General features: G+C 48.8%; 1 protein-coding gene across 2 annotated transcripts in view; it reads right to left on the reverse strand.

Moving 5' to 3' along the window:
• Positions 1–13,651, reverse strand: part of VASH2 (vasohibin 2) — a 33,949-nt gene extending 20,298 nt beyond the window's left edge. The window contains exons 1-3 of one of the 2 annotated variants that reach the window (XM_059835544.1): positions 13,556–13,651; positions 7,783–7,871; positions 5,374–5,430 (exon numbers count right to left, since the gene is read on the reverse strand). In XM_059835544.1, the coding sequence (XP_059691527.1) occupies positions 5,374–5,430; positions 7,783–7,871; positions 13,556–13,636 (227 nt within the window). In that variant the 5' untranslated portion in view covers positions 13,637–13,651. The remainder of the gene's footprint in view (positions 1–5,373; positions 5,431–7,782; positions 7,872–13,555) is intronic. The other variant, XM_059835545.1, reaches the window with a different exon arrangement.
• Positions 13,652–22,491: the final 8,840 nt, after the last annotated feature.

Consider the following 22,491-nt stretch of genomic DNA (forward strand, 5'->3'; position numbering starts at 1 on the left):
GGACCACAAAGCACATCTATTAGCAAACGATTAGTCTTATCTGTACCATTAATGAAAAAACATTAATCTGGGACAGAGATTGCACACCTCAACTGACCACCTCTGCTAGGCAAGAGCAAGCTGTTGGTTAAGTACCACTTCCTAAGTGCTGCTTTCCACCAGGTTGGGTCCTTATGTCAAAATAGTTTCATTTAGACTCAAGGTCCCTGCCTTATCTGAGGGCTGCCAAAAGCTGTACTACAGCAAAGAGTTATCACAACCACAACTTCTCCCTGATTGACAAAAGCTCTTACAACTCTCATAGAAGGAAATTATCAGAACCAAACCATGCCAAACTAAATTCATGTTGCCTGTCACTTACCACCTTGTTATGTTCCAGACACTTGATTATTTGCCCTAGCATTTTTCCTGAAACGGCAGATAAACTCAAATAGTTCCTAGACTTACCTTTTCCCTCTTTTTTTTTTTTTTTAAAGGCTGGTATCTTTGCCTTCCCCAGTTTCCAACAAGAGTACCCATCCTCCCCACACCCTGTAACAGAAGTATTAATGATTTGGAGGTTGTTTGTCAGTTCTCTAAGCAAGCATCCAGCTCATTTGAAAACAACCAATTACAAGTGCTCTTTGACTTGTCCTTTCCCTATTTTCTTTCACTGCTGAATTCTGAATTCTTACCATGCTGTCTCAGATGTCAATCATGACCAGAAAGGCTGCACCATTAAACTTGTGAACAAATATTTAAGGAAGGGGGGAAAGAATTAAAAAACAGCATCAAGTATTTCAATTCCCTGCCTGAGCTGGGTTTGTTTCCAGGATTTTCTTTAAATCTTTCCAGTTATCTGAACAGACACCACATATAGGATACTCTAATGCAGTACTTTTCCATCTCTTATCACGGTTAGCTGGGAACTAGCCCAAAGCTGCCCCCTCCACAGACCCCAGTGAGCATGGGGGCAACCCATCTCTTCCAGTACCTTGGGGGAGACTGCTACATTCAAAAATAAGCATCATGCAGCTTTCCTCTTCATGGCATTTACACCACTGTCTAAAGTCTGCCAGGCAGATCTCTATTCCAGACCACAGTGAACATTTGTGCCTCTAACAAACAGGCTGCACACTCCTCCCTCAAGATCTAGTCCTTGGCAGATGGTGATATTTCCTGGTAAATTGACTCAAATTTCTTTTAATGTTTTTAGAAGCCCACCTGGATTATCTCCCTTGCTTTCTGCACTAAGAGAAGGCCCATAGAGGAGATGGTTTTGCATCTTTTGGATGCTTTCTGTTTAAAATGGCAGTAACTGCAATCATCTTAGGGGAACCATGAATTCCTTTTGCTCCCAGATTTTTCACTAGGGCATCCGATCTCATATACAGGTTAGAAAAAGCTTTAAACCTTTCAGCATGCCCCAAACTGGAGGATCACACCAGCTGGCACCCATCATGCCAGAGTCACTTCAGAGATGACCATGCTGAGGAGGAGAGGTTGTCCATTACCTTCACCAGATAGACTCTTACAGACTTCAATAAACTTTAATTAGTGAGATCCTCCAGCACATTTTCCACTAAGTTCTCCTTCCCTAGGCCTCAGTACTTGCATGAGGTCCATAAAATGTCCCTCTCCCAAGTTTTACCAAGGCTCCTGACAGTCTCTTTCTTCCTAATGAAGCAAAGACAAGTGAAAGGCACCAACAGGAGTAAAAGGAGATAAAACAGCAGAGCAGCTACTGCTCTCATGAATCTTCTCAAAACCAGTTTGTTTCAATGGCAAAAGCACTTCTATCACATGCTGAACGTAGCACCGTATCTGTAACATTCTCTCTTTGCGCGAGAGAGAAGCAGATGTTCAAATGCCTTCTGCAGTTTATTGTCTGGAAATGGTATGAGCCCATTTTTCTTTACTGCCCCATCAGGGTTCCTTAATAACATAGTGTGTTGAAACAGTATTATTTTCCACACACATACCCCCTTCGCTGTTATTTGGTTGCATCGTTCCCACGTGACTACTTTTATCATGCTCTTTTATTGCAATTGATTACCCATTATATCTGCAGCCACTGAATGTCTCTCCTTCTTCACAGAGCAGCTTCTGAGCTGTAATTTCCCAAAGTCCCCAGAACCTACCCAAACATCACTTTTTGCTTCAGTCATAGGTCCCACTGATCAGCTGGCACTTAACTGGAGGGAACAGCACAATATCATACCTGTCTCCAACCTCCCCAGATACTCTGTGGAGGACAAAGATATTTCTTCCTCGTTGTGGCTCATGCCTGCACCCTAGAACAGAAGCTTGCAGAGGTCTTACTGCTCCTTGTAAAGCCAGTAATAAAAGCTTGTTGCATTGAATGCTCAGTTACAGATACTACTAGATATCCATAAATATTTTTTTTTTCTAAAGCTCTTACATGATCTAGACTTGGGAGTTTTAAAGAATGACTATTCCAATTAACAGTGCCATTTTTAATAAGAATGGTTGTACCAACAAAAGCTGTAGTGTAGGTTTTGCCAGCGTAATCCTGTATGGCAAAAGGAAAATCAGCTCAGTCAGTGTCTGAAACACTTCTATCGCGTGTGTACACACATCACACACATACCATGGATCAGTAGAGCTGAACTCCATGGGGTACCCTTTACCTACCTAGTACGAAAGGGTACATCACGAAACCTGTGTAAAGGATACCATCCCAGGTCAGGATACCCTGTATACTCTATTAGCAAAGCACTCCTATAATGGATGTAGCTGCACCTGTAAATCTGGATTTTGTGCGAATACAGCAAACTCAGGCCAGGTAAGATGCATTTTCAGACATAGTTTGCCAGTACAACAGGGCCACCACACACAGTTTGCAGGATCACATCTCTACCACCCCAACCCACACAGCTATGCCAACAAAAATCTAACATTTTCAAAAGTGTTATCTGTAGTCTAGACAAATCCACAGGGTGTCTGGCAGTCTAGAAGCAAGTTGATAGCTAACAGTGGCTTTTTCTTAAGGGAGGTAGTAAATACTGAATTATAGCAAGCCTGTGTCCCTTAATGTTATGAGTTCCTATAGATAATTTATGCTCTTCTTCCTAAGCGCAGCCAGGCATTTTTATTTTCTCATGTATCACACCGATGCTGACAGTAAATCTCTATAATATCTAGTCCTCCCTCCATAATAGAAAAACTCATTAATATGCCCCAGCTGCTTTAGAACACTTTCACATGAATTTATGAATATTCAATTTCCATCTAGTGCTCAGCTTCTTTGTGTCCGGCCACTGCTCTCTTGAAGAGAGGCTGCCAAAGATCTCATAATACTTTCACTAGCTTTGAGCCCTCATATTATGAAATAAGCAATATGTTTAATATCAATAAATCACAGCTCTGGGAACAGCCTCAACTTCCAAGAGCCGGTGGCAATTGGAGGTGCTCAGCATCTTGCTTGATCAACTTGCAAATACAAACTTTGCCTTGCAGCAAGCGAGGCCTTTCACACCACAGAAGCTTGCTGAGCAGCGCTTGTCACCTCAGCACAAGACACCTGTTGTCACCACACTGGAAGCAGATTTCTTGTAAAGTGGAACACACCTCCCAGGAAAAAACTTAGAGGTGTGAGCGATTTTTCAGCTCTCATGAAAACTAGCCTGGCAGCAGGAAAACAAATCGCCAAGGAGAACTGCAAGAGAAGACATCCTCAGCTGGTATGAACAGCCATGCACCCCAGACGAAGGAAAGGAAAGCCTTTAGGGACACCTCAACATTACAGGGCAATCAACACTTTATTCCCCTTCTCAAAGTTGGGGAAACCAAGACAGGGCAAATGCTCGAGCCCCGCTGCAGTACGACAGGATCTGGGCAGCTAAGTGTGCTCCTAACAGCTCCACTACTCCCAGCACTCACATCCACCAGGTCAAGGAGCAAAGCAGCACAGGTCTTAGGACTTAACACTGTGCAAGTCCAGCATACACCACGTGCAAGCAACTGTGCCTGGCAAGCTGGCAGCAGCTGCCCCGAGGGGCTGGACCATTTCCAGAGGCACTCTCCTTAACTCTGCAGAAGTCCTGCCACCACATACCAAGTCACTCACAGAAGTCGTAACAGCAACAGGACAAGGAGAGAAGTCAGACACTAGTCCCCAGGCAAACATGAAGGCAGGTAAATAAGATGAAATAGCACCACTCAGGAGAGGATCCAAAGCCACAGGTGTATCTCCAGCTGTGAGCACTATATCGGTTCCCTTCCAGGAAAGAGTACCATCCTCGTAAGCCAGGCTTTCATCCAGCCCAGGAGGACACTGAACTTTCGAGTGGTGAGTGCTGAGCACAATTCATTTTCATCCTCCACTTCCTTGAAGAAAAGTAATGGGACAAATTTAAAAATGAGTGACCAGCCTGAAAATTGGTTTAAGCTGCTGTAAACCCACCTGTTCAAGGCACAAGATTTCTTCTAAACTAGATCCACCGGTGCAGTGAACATGACTCAGAGAAAGGAAGTGGGAAAGACTGCTGTCAGCAAGATGAGAACCTGAAGCACAGAGCTGGGATGGGAACTGGAATTTACAGTGACAGACAGATTAATGACAGACAGCTGGGGAGAGCTAGAGAAAAGCCAGTCTACAGGAGTAATTATATTCTGCTTATCTAAATTTCACCCTAAAATAAAAGCATAATGTTGTCAACATCACTTCCCGCCCTAACCTGCTAATTTACTGGGTGCTGTTAAAGAGCTATCCTAACTATGATGCAGTTCTTACATGCAAGGGATCCAAGCTCTCTGTTGCCAGGCTCCCTGCGCACATGTTCGTACTTGTATTGCACGACTTATCGGCAACCAGCACATGAGTCCACCACGTCGAAGGAACGGCAAGATGAGCAGCAATGGGAAAAGCAAGGCCATGACTTAAACAGTCCATTGTGATCCTCCAGGGGAAAGGACTGTGCCTGTGACGATGTCAAAATTCCTGCAGCGTTTTGCACAGTTGATCTCTTCCTATCATCAGCAAAGTGCATTACAGCGCAACCAGAATATCAGGACTTACATAGTTTCCATAAAAGCAGCCCAGCCCTCCCAACCAAACACCAAGTGAGAAGTGAGAGTTTTCCCAACCCTGTGCATTCAGCTTCGGCCTGCAGCTATGCAGCAACCATGCAGCTGCTGAGCAAGACCAGCCCTTACACTCGTTGGCTCTCAATGGGTCCATTTGCCACCTGGCAGCAAGCTGGGACCCTCCTTGCAAAGGCAGCAATGTACACAGTTTTGGCCCTGCCAGAGGAGCAGTGGCACAGAGGAGACAGCCCTCCCATGCCATGGTGCTACAGTGCTTAAATGCCCAAGGCGATCAGCTGGCATGATGTGGGACAAAGGCACTAGACCACTTCCAGAGACACTTACCCACTTAGAGGTCTGGTTTTTCTAATCTCGAAGAACTGTGTTCCCGTGTGATTGTATCTGAATTTTGTCTGTTAAAAGGAAAGTAACTTGAACAGTCAAACAATAAAATAACCATGTTCAAAAGGTGTATTTCAGTTCTGATTTCCCGTTGAAACATAAAACAAGCTTGAAAGCCATTGACTCTCACAGATAAAACCCTGGCATGTGAAATAAAGCAATTTTTTCACTTGACTTTTTATATGACATATTTATGGCATTAGGTAGAGAGTCAAGCAAAAAGGTTGCTTGTCTAAAATGACACTTATATTTGGCATTTGCAGGTTAGGAATTCACTTTTCCTTCAGGTCCCACTCACTATTAGGTTGCAAGTTTGAAAAAAACCTCTCCCATTTGGGCAAGAGAAAGCTTTTATAGTCTAGCCAAACCAATCAACATTATTCATGGTTTGAAAGAACTTACTTCCTTTGTAAGTTTTTAACTCAGTCAGCCACATAGCTCACATAAACCAAAAGCATGGCAGGTGCATCCATTTACATCTAGGGAATATAAATCATTCTCTAAAAAATACAATGCACTTGAAATAGAAATAACCAGCTAAGTGCAACTCAAGAACATTAGTTAACACTATAAGCATAGGAGAAAAGTTCATCACAAAGGATGCCAGCAGACAGTCACCCATCAACCAAACCTCAGCACCACTTGCCTAGGAGCGCAAGTTACCATGCAGCAGCATCATCACCAAAAGCAGCCTCTTCCCTGCTCCTTGAGCATAGCTGTTCAAGTAGTAATGCAGTAAATCACATCAGAAAACCAATCTGTGCAGTAAAAACAAAAAACCCAGTAACAAAAATAATAATTTAAAAAAAAAAAAAAAATCACACCATCCACGTACTTTTGCTAGGTTATTTTTCCAGTTGAATCTGTTCCCCAGCCTGGTCCCCAACACGGCCACAAGAACATTCACGGCAGCAAAATTGTTGTGGTGATACCAGGGCAGAAACAGGTGACCCCATGGAGACAAAGGGTACCTTGCAAGGCATAAATAGCACAGCGGCTGGCTGTATAACCATGGTCTAAATAAAAACTCCAGCTCGCACCAGGATGCTCTGAACTGACTTCAATTAGAGTTCAGAGTTCTCCGGAAACGAGGCTTTGCTCCCCTTCTGTCTTCAAAACCTAATTCATGAGGCCCTCAGGAGGCCCTTTCAGAGCACTCTGAACAAAGCATACAGCCTCTCTTAGCCCATAAAGGAAGCCCAGACCCTGTTCCCCAGTCCATGTTGAAGCTTTTCTGAACACAGATCCAAACCCTGTGCCTCAGGCCTGCTCCTGCTATGTAGTACAGGATTTCAAGACTGCTGGGGAAAAAAAAAAAAAAATGTAATTTTTGGAGCTTTGTGTGACATAGTTTCCTCCCCAGTACAACCCCACTGAGCAGCGAGCCTCTCATCCTGCCCAAGTGGCCGACATGCAGAAGAGAAACCCCCCGCAGAGCAGGCTGGCCCCAGCCTCCTTCCCTTTGGCAGCTGCTGCGGCTCCAATCCCTGCTGCCGCCTTGATCCCAGCCACTACTTCCCAGCAGGCTAACCACGCCTGCTATTTTTGGATGCTCTTCCAGCTGCCACCCATATCCTTTCTTAATCCTTACCAGGACTTTACATTCGTTCCTCATCCCCACTGCTTACACACACACACACACACACACATAAAAAGGGAGAGTTTAGAAAAAAGGAAAACAGAGAGAAGAGCAGCATCTGGGCCAGCAACTGTCTCCTCTGATATTATCTGTCAGCAGTGGAAATGGTCAGGTATTAGGCGTGGGGCAGCGATAGGGAGGCTGGATAGATGTGTACATCTCTGATGAACCCCCCAAGCAAGGTGGGACATCTGGAAGTGGAGACTCCTTTGGTCAGTTCCTGTGTCGCGGGCAAGCCTGCCCACCTGAGGGTCAAGACAGCCGCTTGTGCCCCCCATCCCAGTGACAAGCACTCCCCATGAACTGAACACATAGGCAGTCCTCAGGGAGCTCGCAGAGGCTGCCAGGGCATAGGGAGAAAGGGTTTGCCGTAACACTGGCTCTCTCTTATTCACTTTAAGACGAGATGCCATACTATTTCTCCAGGCATCACGATCCGATCATAATATCCTCATAAATCAATTTCAAAATAAGCATTTCTACTCCCACCAACGTCACTTCTGTTAAATTCTTCAGTATCATTTACAGTTAATTACATCTCCCAGAGGATTGCTGTGACAAGCTCAGTGCTGCAGGTGCTATCACAAATCCTCAGACGCATCCTTTCACCCCCTAATGATCCCAACCCCTCGCAACCAGCTAGTGCTTCGGTAAAGCCCCTGTTAATTCATGCCAGGCCTTATCTCCGGAGACCGTGCGCTGGAGAAGGATACTGCAGCATCTTCATGTAGGTCTGTATTGCCTGAAGCCATTCTGGGATTGACATGGAGAGCTTGTAGTTTGGCACCGGTGGCACTGAGGGCTGGACACAAAAAAGCAAAGATAAAGAGGTTAGACAGTTACCACTCCCTGCAGAGCGGATAAGTGATTTACTTGGGCAGCGGCATGCGCTTAGTGCAACAAAACGCGGCAGCACAGATGGCTTAAATCACACGTGAACTCAAGCGTTGGTCAAAGTCATCCCGCTAACAACACGGGCTACCCATGGACCGGAGCCAACCCCATCCCTGCTGGCATGGAGAGGCCAGGGCAGGCCCCTCAGGGCAGGCTGCTGATCCCAGCCACCAACATCCCTCAAACGCTGCCCTAGGTGGGCAGGCAGTCTGGCACAGAGGCCAACGCTTCCCATTTTTCCCCTCTAGCACAGGGCAGTTTGGATGAGCAGAGTCCCAGCACTGGCTCTGCTGTCCTCCCTCCCCTGAGAAGCCATTTCAAGTCAATTTTTGGCTTCCTCTACCACAAGAGAAAGCTAAGAGACAAGGATCCCAGCCTGCATAATTTCCCATCTGCCGCATGTCAGCGGCACACTTGCTGGGCAGGGAACGCACGGTACCTAGAAGACCGCCTGGGACCCAGATATTTAATGATATTAAGACACTTAATGATATAGACTGGCAACGTAATGGGATTTTTCCAAAACCCCCCAAGACATCTGCTTGTGCCTAAGCACTTTAAGAAGCCAGGCCCTCAATCCATATTTAATCCTCACAGCTATGTGGCTCCTGAGCCTGTAACCATACAGGAAAGGGGCACGGCCTTGTCCCAAGTCCCCTTATTTTAGGGGGGAGACTGCAAAATATGGGGTCAGCGGATGTTAAAGTGGGCAGTGTGGTTAAAAAGTAGTTAGTATAATTCTCACAAACGGAGCAGAGGAAACAGTTTATTTAAATACTAATGCAGACCCAAATTCAGGAACCAGCGACCTGGGCAGCCGTGATGGAAAGCGTGCGGCGTCTGTGGGCCCACGTAGTCATTATAATAGTTTGAAGATCACAAAGTGAGATATCACTATTCTAAATACACTTCAAGTCAGTGATTACAGGTAAGAAATGCAAGTTCAGGCGGTATGGGGCCGTCTCCGCCACACAGACTTCCCTCTGCGGTTCCCACCTCCACTAAGATGGAGGGATTGTGTGTTCGCTTTCAGAGAGCGAGCACCGATAATCCCAGGACAACCAAAACCCAGCATTTACTACACGTAGCTAGTTACTACAGTCAAATAGTAAATACACCTCAGAGAAGGGAAAAAACCAAAACAGAGACTCCTACACTACTGGCACACAGAAACGTATTTCACGTGGCAAGCAGACAGATGGCCAGGCCTCCAGCTCGCTGCCGCCGTCCCCAGCACACGGGAGACAACCGGCACGCATGCGCGCGCCACAGGTTCTCTCTCCTCTCAAGTGGGAGTTACGAGCAAGACTCATTAGGGGAGTTACCCACCCGTCCCTCCCCGCACTAAGGCATGCCTGCACCCAGCGCACCAGCTGGGGCTCGAGTTTCAGGAGCAGCAAGTGGCTGAACGAGGGAATTAAGGCAGGCCTGTCAAATCCTTCCGGGGCAGCTATTTCTGCTCCCATATAAACTCTCCTTTTCTTCAAGGATAAAGAAACTCTAGGTGCACACGTTGCACTTACACAACACAACGTGCCAAGGCAATGGGAGTCCCAGCCAGCGAGAGCTGCTGCAGAGCAGCTGGGGCGATAGGACCCCTTTCCCAGCCCTCCATAAAATGGAGGCCCCTGCCCTCACCCAGCTGCGGGACGGGACAGGACAGCACCCCATAGGGACTGCAGCAGTGCAGAGGGACGCAGCCCTTGCTGTAACCCACAGCGGCCACCCTCGCCATGGGGGTCGGGTTCGTGCTTCTAGGCGAGGCACTTCCCCATCTCCAAGGCGGAGGATGATGGTGTCAGCCACGGGGGCATGCTCGGGTAAAGAGAACCAAGGTCTTCCCGATGGCTGACGCGTATCCCATCACCTGCCTGTTAAGAGTTACCCCAGCAGGCCTGCCGAGGCAGGCGGCACAAGCCCCTCCAGATCTCAGGCAATGAGGGAGAAGCAGCCATTGGTCTTCCCCCGTGCAGGATGGTGCACTGCTCTCCTCTTGCCAGTGCCGGGCAGGCACTACACGGCACTACGCCGTCAGCCAGGCCCGGTGGTGGAGAGCCACCCACCACTCCCACTCCCCCCAAACAAAACCCATTTTTTCCACCCAAATTCCTGCCCCAGCTGCAGGAGCACCAATCCTGGGCACCCAGCCAGCACAGAGCAGAAGCCAGGGCTGCACGATACCACAAGCAAAGGAAAGCGCGACCTTGTTTCGGCTGAGGCTGCAGCCCTGCAGCTACTGGTGCACATCGCAGCACAGCAGCCAGGGGCTGGTGAGGGTTTGTAGCAGCAGGCCAGAGCCGCCGAGAGGAAACACAGACACAGCACTACAGGCCGTGAATTTGTAAAGCGAGTGAAATTCAGAGACCAGGCAGATCATAGAATCGTTTAGGTTGGAAAAGACCTTTAAGATGATGATCCAACCGTTAACCTAGCACTGCCAAGTCCACCACTAAGTCATGTCCCTAAGCACCACATCCACATTTCTTTGAAATACCTCCGGGGATGGTGACTCAACCACCTCCCTGGGCAGCCTGTTCCAATGCCTGACAACCCCTTCAGTGAAGAAATTTTTCCTAATATCCAGCCTAAACCTCCCCTGGCACAACTTGAGGCCATTTCCTCTTGTCCTGACGCTAGTCACTTGGGAGAAGAGACCAACACCCACCTCTCTGCAACCCCCTTTCAGGTAGTTGTAGAGAGCGGTAACGTCTCCCCTCAGCCTCCTCTTCTCCAGACTGAACAACCCCAGTTCCCTCAGCCGCTCCTCATCAGACTTGTGTTCCAGACCCCTCACCAACTTCGTTGCCCTTCTCTGGACACGCTCCAGCACCTCAATGTCCTTCTTGTAGTGAGGGGCCCAGAAAGATGAAAGGCCTCAACTCTGTATCAGTATTTCTAAGTAGTGGCAGCTCCAGAGACAGCAGAGCCTCTGCAGTGCAAGACCTTGTGACAGAGCTGAAGACCATCATCCTGGGGCTGGAAATGCTGTAGTCTCAGTTCACCACAAACAGCCTGTGTGAAACTCGTCTTGCCTGACTCCGTTGTGTCTCATTTAATGACCAGAAAGTAATTTTCTGCTAGCTCACCCCGCAAGTACGCTGTTACTTAGCGCGGATGAAGCTGGGAGGCTCGAGCCCTCAAAGTTGATGAGAGGTTTAATTCATTAAGATCTCCAAGATCACAGACCGCGTAAAGGATTGCACAGCCCTTCCAAACCGGGAGCCCACACCCTTCCCAGAGCTCAAGCCAAAAGCCAGAGGTGGGGGGTGCAACCAAGGGACCCCTCAGGTTCCAAAATTGCCCCCCTTGTAGACAGGCCGGCTTTTTGTGAGGACTCTTCCTCCTGGGAGAGATGCAGCCCTGCACCCCTGCAGTTCGTGTTTGTTCCAGTAAGGACAACATCGCGGATACAGTAAGAAGCTACTTACCACCCTGCGTGTATGATCACTGAGACTAATACCAAGATGATTAGAGCAATCAAGTGGAGCTTCTTGGGGAGGGGATGAAAACTCTCTCCCATCACTAGGGATTAAGAACAGATCAGATGCAAGAATGGAGCAGTTACACACACCACTCTCTCAGCCTCCACTGACTACCAATGCAAGCATATTAAAACCATCTTCTCACAGGCACAAGTTTCTCTTGTCACTCGCGATCAGCACTACCTGGTCTTTTGCAGGTTGCCACATACCCAGTAGCACAAGCCAGTTGAAAGAGCTGTACCATCATTTAAGGAACAACTCTCCCCTCACATTCCGACTCTGACCCAGAAATTACATCACAACTTTAACAACCCACTACCACTTTGTAGCAAACAAACCTGCTCCTACCCTTCATTTGCTCACCTGAGCTGTGTTGGCCTTAAGGACCATGTGGTCCTCAAACTACCCTCTGACCCCAGAGGTCCCAGGCTTAGCCGGCAAGAGCTAATTAGTCACAGGGGACATCAGGCCCTTCTGCCCTTGAAGTTAATCACTGCAACAGGGAGTTTGCTGCCAGACAGTGCTGGAGAAACTCAATACAACTCTTCTACAGCACCCTCCACCAATCGGGAACCAGTAACTAACATAAAATTTTTTATCCAAGCAGATTTCAAAACATTTTTCCTCCTACCTAGCTTCAGCACAAGTCGCACTGAGTCAGCCTTGTGCTTTGGCACCAAGGAAGAAGCCATGGGTGATGCTCCCTGGGACACTCTGGCAGGCAGCGTGCCGACACATTGGAGCCACTGGCATGTCTCTCACCAGATGCTTTGTCAGTCACTATGGGTATCACCAGCAAAAGTCACGTGCTTTGGAGCTGGGAAGCAAGGGAGGGAAATAAAGTCCAGTGTGTGCTTTGCCATCTCATAACACCAAACAGATCTGCAGGCCGTTTAGACTAGTGTAAGCTGGTCATGCTGCTGAAACGAGAAGTTCTGCCCTCTCCCTGCCCCTTCATTTCTACCTCAAGCGCTTGTGCAAGTGTGAGATGAACCACACCAGGGAACCGCAAACAAACCCAGCAAAACCAGATTGTTCTTTAGCTGGATCTGCTCCCCCCATCCAAACAAAGGCTGGTGCCAGCACGAGGGAAGCAGGGGAACGGAGAGAAAGAGATTGCCCCTTTTGCACTTCTGCTGAACTAAACACTGCAGAAGAGAGATGAAAGGCCTTTTCAGCCTGCATCTTACTTGACAAGCACCTTTGCAAGACGGCCCTACACAATATACTTTCAACTTCTCCGTGCACAGAATTTTTCCTTTCTACCCCACGTAAAGAACAAGCGTACATCTCACTGACAACCAGGATCGTGACAGCGCCAGCCCAACCATCTCACCCCAGCATGCAGAGGGGTACGAATCAATGCCAACTTCAGTGGTCAGCTCAGATTAATGCTGCTTGGTGGGAGGAGCGAATCAAGCTCAAAGCCTGCGAAAGCCGACAGCGTTAAAGACATTGTGATCAGTAATGCAGTGCAGTGGTGAGAAGCCTTGGAACATCAGCAGACAGCAACATTTTATTTGCTGGCTGGAGGAAAAAGAAAAGATTCGGGTCAGGCACAACTGTTTGGAGCTTGCACCAAGGAATGTACAAGACAAAAGTATTTGGAATCTTTCCCCGTACTGGAAATGAAACGTCTGAGTTGTAAATCCCTTATTACATTTCAGGAGCAAGGCTGTGTTTGAGGAAACGCCTGTGTTCCAAAGAGATGAGCAAAACGTCCTTTGGATTGCACAGAGCGCTTCATTCAGTCCCTGAAGATTTCTTTTAATTCTCGTTTTCCGCTTTTTCCTCCCCAAGATAACAAAACAATTTTCATCCTACTTCCTTCCCAAGACAACAACTCCGGCTGCTCGGCACCCCGCGGCACAGCCCCCGCACCCCGTTCCGGGTGCCTTCCGACAGCGGAGGCTCCAGCTTTCCCCGTGCTGCCCCTCGCAGCGGGCCGGGCCCGAGAGCGCCCTAGGGCTGCGGCGTGACGCCCCCCTGCCCAGCCCCTGTGTCTCCCCGTCCCCTCGACGCCCACAAGCCCGGCAGCCGCGGGATGTCCGGCTTTGGGCTTTGTGGCACCCTCTCTTTTCTTAAGGGGCGGGCGGGGGCTTCGCCTTACCCGAGCCAGGCGGGCGGCGCTCCGGATGGCCGCCGCCACGGCGCCGCCGTCGGGGTGCACCCGCTCCACGTGTCCCCACATCCGCTCCCAGGTCTGCCCGTCCATGGGGAAGCCGCTCTTGTTCACCAGGAAGAGCGACCCGCCGTCCCGCTGCTCCTCCTCCTCCGAGCCGCCGCCGCTCCCGCTGCCGCCGCCCGCCGCCCGCGGCTGAGCGCTCCGGGACCGGCCCCCCGCCTTGCCGACGGCCGCGCGGCGGCTGCTCCCGGGGCCGCCGCCGCCGCCCGCCGCCGCGCCCGTCATGGCCCCGCGGCCATGCCCGAGCCTGGGCGCGCCGCGGGGACCGCTGTCGGGAGGCGCCCCGGGGCCTCGCCGCCGCCCGGGCCCTCCCTCTCTCTCTCTATATATATTTGTAATATATATATGTGTGTGTGTGTGTGTGTGTTACGTGCGTGCGGAGGAGGCTGGGCAGGGGGACGGCCCCCTCCCTAGCGGCGGGCGCCCGCCCGCCCTGCGACACGGCAGCTCGCTCGTCCCGGGCGCCCCGAACCGGCCCCGCTCGCCCCGGCCCCGGCCCCGGCCCCGGCCCCAGCCGCGCTGGGGGCGCGCCCCGCGCCACGCTCCATGCCGCCGCGTTACCACGCTACCGACCGCCTGCCCGCCTCCGGCGCGCTCCTATTGGCGGCCGCAACAAAGAGGGGCGGGGATCGGGGGCGGGACGAGCCGTGACTGGCGGAGACGCTGGCTGGAGGCGCCCCCTGCCGGGCGGCCCACGTCACAGGAGCCAGGCGGCACAGCGTGGGCCCTGTCTCCAGCAGCTGGCCGGCGTGGGGCTGCGGTCCCCGACCCGCCGTGCCGTGCCGTGCCGTGCCGTGCCGTGCCGTGCCGTGCCGTGCCGTGCGTCCCGGCCCGCCGCTGCGTAAGGGTCCTTTGAAAATCAAACTCCTTATTGAAGAGAGCTGGGCTGCTCCGTTCTTCCTAACGGAGCTGGAAAATTCATTGTTAACCACCGAGCGTTACAGAGATGGCAGGGATGAGTGGCTGTGGTCTCGTTGCAGCCCGCACCCTCCCTTTGCCACAGACGGCTCACGGGGTGGTGCTCCTCCTCCGGGGGAATATTTCCTCCTCTAATGGTAGCAGCACCGGGTGCCCGACCGCTGAGTGGGAGAGGGGGTAGTCACAGTGTGGCGTTTCTGTGTTTTGCTGCCACACAGACTGCCAGAGGACTGGATGAGTGGTCTGTGACTCAGAGCACAGCCCATTCTCAGGGTGTCTCACACTGCGCTACGCACAGCGCCAATGCCCTGCCTTGACCCCCTGCAGCAGTCAGAGGTACCTGCCCTACGCACCTGCACACAGTGCTAAGCACAGAAACAATGGCGCCTGGTCCTTCTCTGCCAGTGCCCGGTGTGAAGGAGCTGCCTCCGAGAGCAGTGGGGAGCCTGTCTCTTTCCCATGGCTTTGCCCAGCCATGTCGGTGGCCTTGCAGCACCTCCTGGACAGACGACTCCCTGGCTGCCGCTGCCATCTCCACCACTTGGCTCAGTTCCCTGATGCTTATTTCCATGCTCGGAGGAGGTTTTTTTTTTAAGCTCTTTATATCAAGCACAACAGTGTCAACCTAACACAAGTCGTACAAGCTAGAGGTGACTCGCCATTTGAAATAAATAGTAGTCTGAAAAATGTTGTTCCCATCCCTGGCCCATGCACTCAGATACTGCCGCCGCTCTGATCTCCCCTGCTCCCAGCCAGGCTGGGCGCGTACCTGTGCAACTCCTCAGCAGCTGCAACTACTGATTTTCATCTCTCACCATAAATAAATCTCTCCACTGTCCTAATCAGCTTCCTGAAGGCTCTCAGGAGCCTCGGGTGTATGTTGAGCTGCTAGTCACTCTCCACAGGGGTTGACGTCCCTGTGAGTCCCACCAGTAATCTTCGCGGCTGCATACTGGCCCCACGGCATGCCTGAATCTCATCAGGAGCTTTCACACAAGGGAGGCCGGAGGAAGACTGTTCCATCAGCTAAAGCAAACCAAGGGTTTCAGCTTACACAGCTTGCCCAGTGTTAGGTTTCAGCCCAGGAGACTTTGCTCTAGGGACCCCCCCACCCCGAGCTGAACATGGGGGCTCAGTGTGTAAATAACAATGCAATTTGGGGGAGTGGAGGGAAGTTCAGAGTGGGTTTAGAGCTGCTGTGAAGTCTTCACCCTCACAGCTATGTCCTGCATTTCCCTAATGATCAGGCAAACATCTCAACTGGAGGGCAAATGAGCCCCCCCACCCCATGCCTGCCAGAGGCGATCCGCACCCTGCCCAGGTTTTGGAGCAGGATCCCAGGGGAAGTGCAGTCCCTCTCCTTCTGGAGCGCAGACAAGTCTGCTCATCAGCAAGATGTGAGAGCACCAAGATGAGCTCCAGATGGGAGCTGATGAAGCACAGAGACCCAGAGAGGCTGCAGATGGCTGCAGCCATGGAGGAGATGGCTCTCGAGGAGCAGAGGGAGGCTCAGGCAAGGCAGAACAAGCAAAAGGAGGCTGAGAAAGTCTGCAAGTTCGCTGGAGCAGAGCCAGGGGAAAGCTCAAAAATCATTCAGGCCTGCATCTTAGGACTAAGGGGACTGTGCAGGTGGTGGCAGCCATGGGTGAGCAGTCCAGGGGCACGCTGCATGTCACAGTCTGGAGCATTGAGATTGCACAGCAGAAAGTCGTCATCAAGGATGCTGACACACAAGCTGGCAGCCATGTAAGTCCCAGAACCTTGTTCACTGTTGGAACAGGCAACCGTGGTGAGGCTGCCGCAGCCTCACTCAGTGCTGCTGCACTGCTCAGACCAGCCAGGAACCCTCAGACCACGCTTTCCTAAGCCCACCCACTTCTTAGCCACCCTGAAAGTGTGAAGACCAGAGTGATGCTACATGCTTTGAAGTTCAAAGCCTTCTGCATCCACAATGACAGAGCATGCTCTGTGCCAGAGGGAAGAACTCTCACTGGCCGGGCAGGTAAGGGGCACGGCAAGACTGGACACCACAGCCCTGTCTGTAGCAGCGCTTTGCAGCACCCAAACGCCTTCCAATTTGGAAGAAAAAAAAAAATCTTACCAGCTCCTCCTTGATCCTCAGGCTGAAGAGGGACAAGTTGAACTCCCAGAGGTCAGCCAGCGTATCCAAGGCTAGCTGTGGGCTGGACAGGCAGGGCAGAAGTTAGCTGAGGTCCTGAAGCTAAGGCAACTTCGAAACAACAGCCTAAGGGGATAAAAGCAGAGTCCCCAAGTCCCTACAGCTAAAGGAAAGCCTTAATTACACTCTTCCTAGCTACAAATTAGAGTAAAAATAGAAGAATGCTGCCTTTGTTACCATGAAAAATTAACAGAAACTTAATGCCTTTATATTATAAATCAGTTAGAAACTGAATGCCTTTATATTATAAATTAGTTAGAAACTGAATGCCTTTGAACTATATATTAATTTGCTGTCTTAAAACAATGACTGGGGATAAATACTGATTTGCAGATTTAGGAGCCCATAAAAAAGCAATTAAGGTTGTCAAACAAATGAAAAACTAGGGTAAAGGTAATTCCGGCAGGGGCACATCACGACCACCGGCTCAAAGACCACCGGCTCAAAAAAATTAGGAAATGAAATTGTAAAAATACCTATTAGGCATGCATGACTGTTTACATACTAGATAGGAAAATGTAAACTGATCGTTGAGAGCAAGAGTGAATATGCATAAGTACTGTGTATAAATAACTGTTAACTTGTGCCAAGGGTGTGCTGGTTTGGACCAGGCACCCGTATCTGCGCATTTACATAATAAAGGAAAATACCTTGACTCTGTGTGTAAATTGGGCGATGCACACCGGGTAAAGAACCCAAGTTTTGGGACAACACCTTGGTTTAGCCCAAGCCCTCCACAGTATTAGTCATGAACAGACATTCAAGATGAGTTAGAGCAGGGTGGGATATGCAGCATGTCCCCCTGCATCCCCCCCAGCATCCAATGGCTTTCACCTCGTGGGACCACCTACTTTTGATATCGTAACTCTCAGCAGAGCTGCCTTGTTCCTGGCTCTTGTTCTTGGCACTGTTCGCAGGTCTTCCTCCACCCTACCAGTGCTGCCCTTCCCCTTGTCCCCAGGCTGCTGCCTGGCCCCTGCTCCAGAGTCCCAGACCCTTTTGATTTTGAAATCCAGTCCCTTTACATGGAGGTACCTTTCTAAAGGTAGCTCTGAGTAACACCTTGAACATACGGTCTTGTTCCTAGTGCAGAGCTTGTTGCTACCACAGCTGCTTTCTGGGTCAAAGGAACTAATTTGATCATAAAATCATGTAAGAGGGTTTTAACCTTCATTATTTCCAACTGCAGACTAATTTAAATGCAGTATTCAAAAGGCCCTGCAGCGCAATTACACAACTAACTGCGGGAAGATTAATGGCCTTTAATTGTGCCATAGCAGCAAGGTGATACAGCATCCGCACTTTTTTCCAAGATTTCTTCTCCAGAAGTGTCACCTCCACCCCTCCCTGGAGTCCCACTAGCCCCTTCCCCAGCAAGCATCTTCTTGTGCATGGCAACAAATTCAGCCCTGCTGCATAGAAACCCCTCACTGCCCTGTGATATTCCATACGCACAGAGGCAGTTTATTTATTTGGGCTTATTTGGGAAAATACTTCCTCTATTACCCATTGTTTGCAAGCAGCCCTTCTTGCTGGCTTGGTGCAGGCGGGAGCTAGGACTGAGCAGAAGAAGTCTTCCCCGGTCCATGGCTCCAGCCCAACCTGGGCTCAGAGCAGGAACCTGCTGGCTTTGCTGATGAATGGACCACTGGTGTAATGAGTGCCTGTGAGGTCTCATGCAGTCTTTCGTTCCATCAGATAAGTGCAAATCAGTGGCAGCATGATAGATCTGGACCTGTGCTGTTACCCAGGTCAGCAAAAGCGGATGCTAAGTGCTCCACACTCGCTGAAGGTCCTTGTACCAGCACTGAGCGTATGAGAGGCAAGTTGGTTACTGGTGGAGCAGGAAACACATCCAGTACCTCCGGCTGGCAGCAGTCAGTGCAAAAGCCTGAAGCCTGGGTACCTTACAAGTACCCCCAGCTTGGGTGCTCTCTACTGCTAAAGTCGGGCCAAGTGATCTTCATGGCCTTCTCTGAATTTAGGAATCACTGTATGTCCAGAAAAGCAGCAGCAGTTTGAAACGGTTAACCCTACAAAGGTGCTTCAGCTTTGCAGAAGGGAAGGAGGAAAACACAGGTGGAAAAGTTTACCTGCCATAAGTGAATTGCATTATTGCTATGCAAACATTAGCCCATTTCCTGAAAAGAGGACAGTGACCTCATTCGATCCTTGAAAAAGAAGATGAAACTTCTTTGTTTGGGGCTATTCTGGAATTCGATTGGGTTAGTAATGAAATGCAAGGTTAAACTGTGATAAGGATGTAACCATGGTAATATGGTAATGGCTGTTAATGCAAGTTTGCAGGAGTGATTTGCGTGTAACCACTAAGAATGGTAACTTTATGTATTAATCAGGGTTATCCTTGGTAAAATAAATATGTAAAGTAGACATACACACACAAAAAAAGAAAGATATAAAAGGAATGCTTTAGGGTGTGCTTCTTTGGAGCTTTCCCCAAGGTAGCCCTTTCTGGAAACTCAACACTATTTATTTTGCAATGGTCTAGCAGGAAAAGCAGCCATCAGCTGCTCTGGCTTTAGCAATGAAGAACATCAGCAATATCTTTTGATTTCTCCCTGAGCAAGGAAGAGGACCTCCTGCAGTAATTCTACTGCAGCAAATCATTACAGTGTTTATTTTAGATGGGTTTGTTTAACTGGGCTTCAGTTGATCTCAGCCTGACCCAACAGGCAAGATTTCCAGCATTAAAAAAATCTAAGTTGCAGGAAAAGCCTATAAATCAGGCCTCCCCAAAACCGTTTTGCACGTTTTCTCTTTCCACCCCTCATTGCAGGTCTTACTTGACCTGAGCCTTTGCTGACTGAAACAGCCCTTCCTCTTCTGTACTTACTATAGTCACCTCACTCTGATCTACAAGTGATTGCGTTAGACACAGATGAGATTATTGCTTCTCCCTGGTGCAGCATCAGCATCCCTATTAGCCTGCCTTACTCCTTCTGTCTTGTTCCAAGGTTTCAGTCCCAAATATTGCTGTAACCTGGGGAAATATTTACGTCAATACAGTTTGCTGTGAAGGTCTTACTTGCCAGCGTATCACATGATTTGGTCTCTGCAGCAAGCTCTGCTAATAAAAACAAGGAAACACTAATGTAACTTTCCGTAAATCTCAGTGATCTATCTTTTTTGGGCTAATTACTTCATCTTTAATCTTTAGTCAGAGGGTAAACTACCCAGCACAATCACTTCTCTTCAGGGGAACTGCATAATAAAAGTACAGGTAGTGAAGAAAGGCAGTAGCTAAAAAAACCTTCTACTCAGAAACGAGATCTCTTTTCAGCAATCGTCAGCACCTGCAGCCCTTATCACAGGGGAGCTGCTGGTGGTGACACCAAAGGTGAGGGGCAGGACTGAACCTCTACTGCCAAGTGAGCACCTGAGTCATCCCTGCCTGCGCGAAGAGAGGGTGTACTGCAATAAAACCCCTGCCTGCTTAAGATTAGAAGCCCAGTTTTTGGTGGTGTTTAGAAATTGATTAAGCAACATAGCTCTGTGACGGGATACCCTGTGCCCTCTAGGAATAGTATGATGCTGGTTAGGAAACGCTCTGAACAAATGTCATCCTTATGTATTAAAGTTCCTCAAATGCATTGTCTTTCCAGGCAGTACTTGAAAGTGGACTGAAAAAGTTATTAAGTTTAGCAATAGAACATGTCACAAGTCCAGAAACCACAAGCCCTTGAATTTAGGTGCTGTGTGAAACCTGCAGAGAAATCCGTGTTACACAGTTCTCAGTGCCATGGTACAACAAGATATCATCATGACACCGATGATTTCATCAGTTTTTGATCTGAAGCACCACTTCAAGCATCCCTGGAAGGCAGTGCTCTGAAGATTAAAGATTCCCCCTCTCTAGAAAACGATTGAACAGTAGTCAAAACACTGTAGAAGCGCCTGAAAGTGAGAGTGAAGTTCAAATGTTGTGGTCATTTTAAAAACCTTAAAGCTCTTAAAGGAATTATAGTTATCTGGAGCAAAATTATTTTTTTCCAGTCATCTTCATTATTTGCCATCACATGAATGATACTAATTTTCAGAGGTAACTAGCAAACTCAAGAAGCCTACAGAGCATTTTCTGACTTTGGAATCAAAACCAGGAACATCGTAAGTGCAATCACGGAAGCTGCAAAGTTCAAGGAGGCTCCATAATGCTTTCTGCCCTCTTCATGCACCCAGACATTTCAACCCTCTTACAGCTCAAGCCTCAGCGGATGGGGTAGGTCAGAGGAAAAAAAAAAAAAATCACATTGAGCATGGGGTGCTCTGCTCCCCAAAAGCTGATGGACCTCTACATCTCCCCTGGCAACACTCTAGTTTGGGTAACTTTGTCAAGCTTCTGAGCCTTCGAGGGCTCCTCCATCCTTTTGAAGCTTCCGTGGGGCTGTTACCAGAAAAGCTGGTCATAAAAGGACTCTCTAACACTTGTTTGTATGTTAGAAAGCAGGCATTCTTTATTGAATTTTTATACATATTCACCTTATTGCCGAGATCTTATTAACATATGCTAACGTCCTTTGTGCATGCTTGTTAGTGTCCCCGGGTGGTCATCGGGGGTCTTCAGATGAAGGCTCATACTCTTCTTCATTGTGTTTGCTGATTGACCTTTGTTTCTGTGCAAGCTCAGTCCTGGGGTCACGTATATCATGTCCTTCAAGGCTGGTTTTGTACGCATCTTGCAACTTCCTTATCTTCATGGTTCCATGCACCTGCTCCTCCAAGGCCAAGGCTGTCTAAAGTGAGATCACCCTGGAGCTCCCTATCTTACAACTATTCCAGTTGTTTCTAAATTACAAAAGATTTCTTTCTTTGTTTTGGTTACATCTATTGAGCAATAGCTCTAATTGTCCGTCTGCCAGAATTGACACAGGTATCAGAGCAGTGTCAAGATGAGAAATCATGGGATTTCTAGGCTTTAGGCATTAGCCTCTAAGTGAATTTCAGGCTTTTATCATTAGGCCCATAAGTGAATTTCAGTTGTTCTCTGGGAGCAGAAGATACACAAATTCAAGTTCTGTGGAGCCAGTTAATCATCCAAGGGTAAGTCATTCTCACCCTAGCAGGACAACGCTTCTTCATTCAGCACAGGATGTAGGTTTTGTCTAATGCCTGTAGGGTTGTTCAGAATTAGCTGATGAATTATTCTGAAGAAATCAAGTCACCTTCCAGGTATTAATGGAAAAAACAGTATGCACAGGCTTAGAAACTGCGCTGTTAATTTCTTTTTCCCTTGGCAGCAGGCTGGACGATTTGATTTCTAAAAGAATAACTAACTTTTCCCTTATCTGCAGTCCCTCTTCTACCTTATCCAAACTAGTGATCAGCATCTGAGAAACCTTAGGACTGCCCCATTCTGAAAAAAAGAAATTGGGAAGTTTCTGGTTCAGCCTAGTGCAGGCTAGGAAAGCTTCTGAAGCCTTGAATACTTCCCTGGGATTTTTCCCAGCAACTTTCACAGTGCTCTAAGAACCAGGGTTAGCCCCTCATGTTCCTAAGTCATGCTGCTCACCAAGAATTTGGGTTTAGTAGTTCCCTACCTAACTTTTGAAAGCCAAGCAGGGGCGTGATTATGAAACTAAACCTCAATTTTGCTCCTACAAGTCAGCTGGAGAAAAAACTTTCAAAATAATTTGTTAGGGTAAAGGCCAATTTCTCCATTAAGGAACACCTAGATAGAGAACTAAACTATCATCCAGAGATAACATTCTCTCTCAGTAGGTTTACTTTTCTTACTCAGGCAAAGCAT

The sequence above is a fragment of the Gavia stellata genome, chromosome 2 (genome assembly GCF_030936135.1).
Source record: "Gavia stellata isolate bGavSte3 chromosome 2, bGavSte3.hap2, whole genome shotgun sequence".
Classification (NCBI taxonomy): Eukaryota; Metazoa; Chordata; class Aves; order Gaviiformes; family Gaviidae; genus Gavia; species Gavia stellata.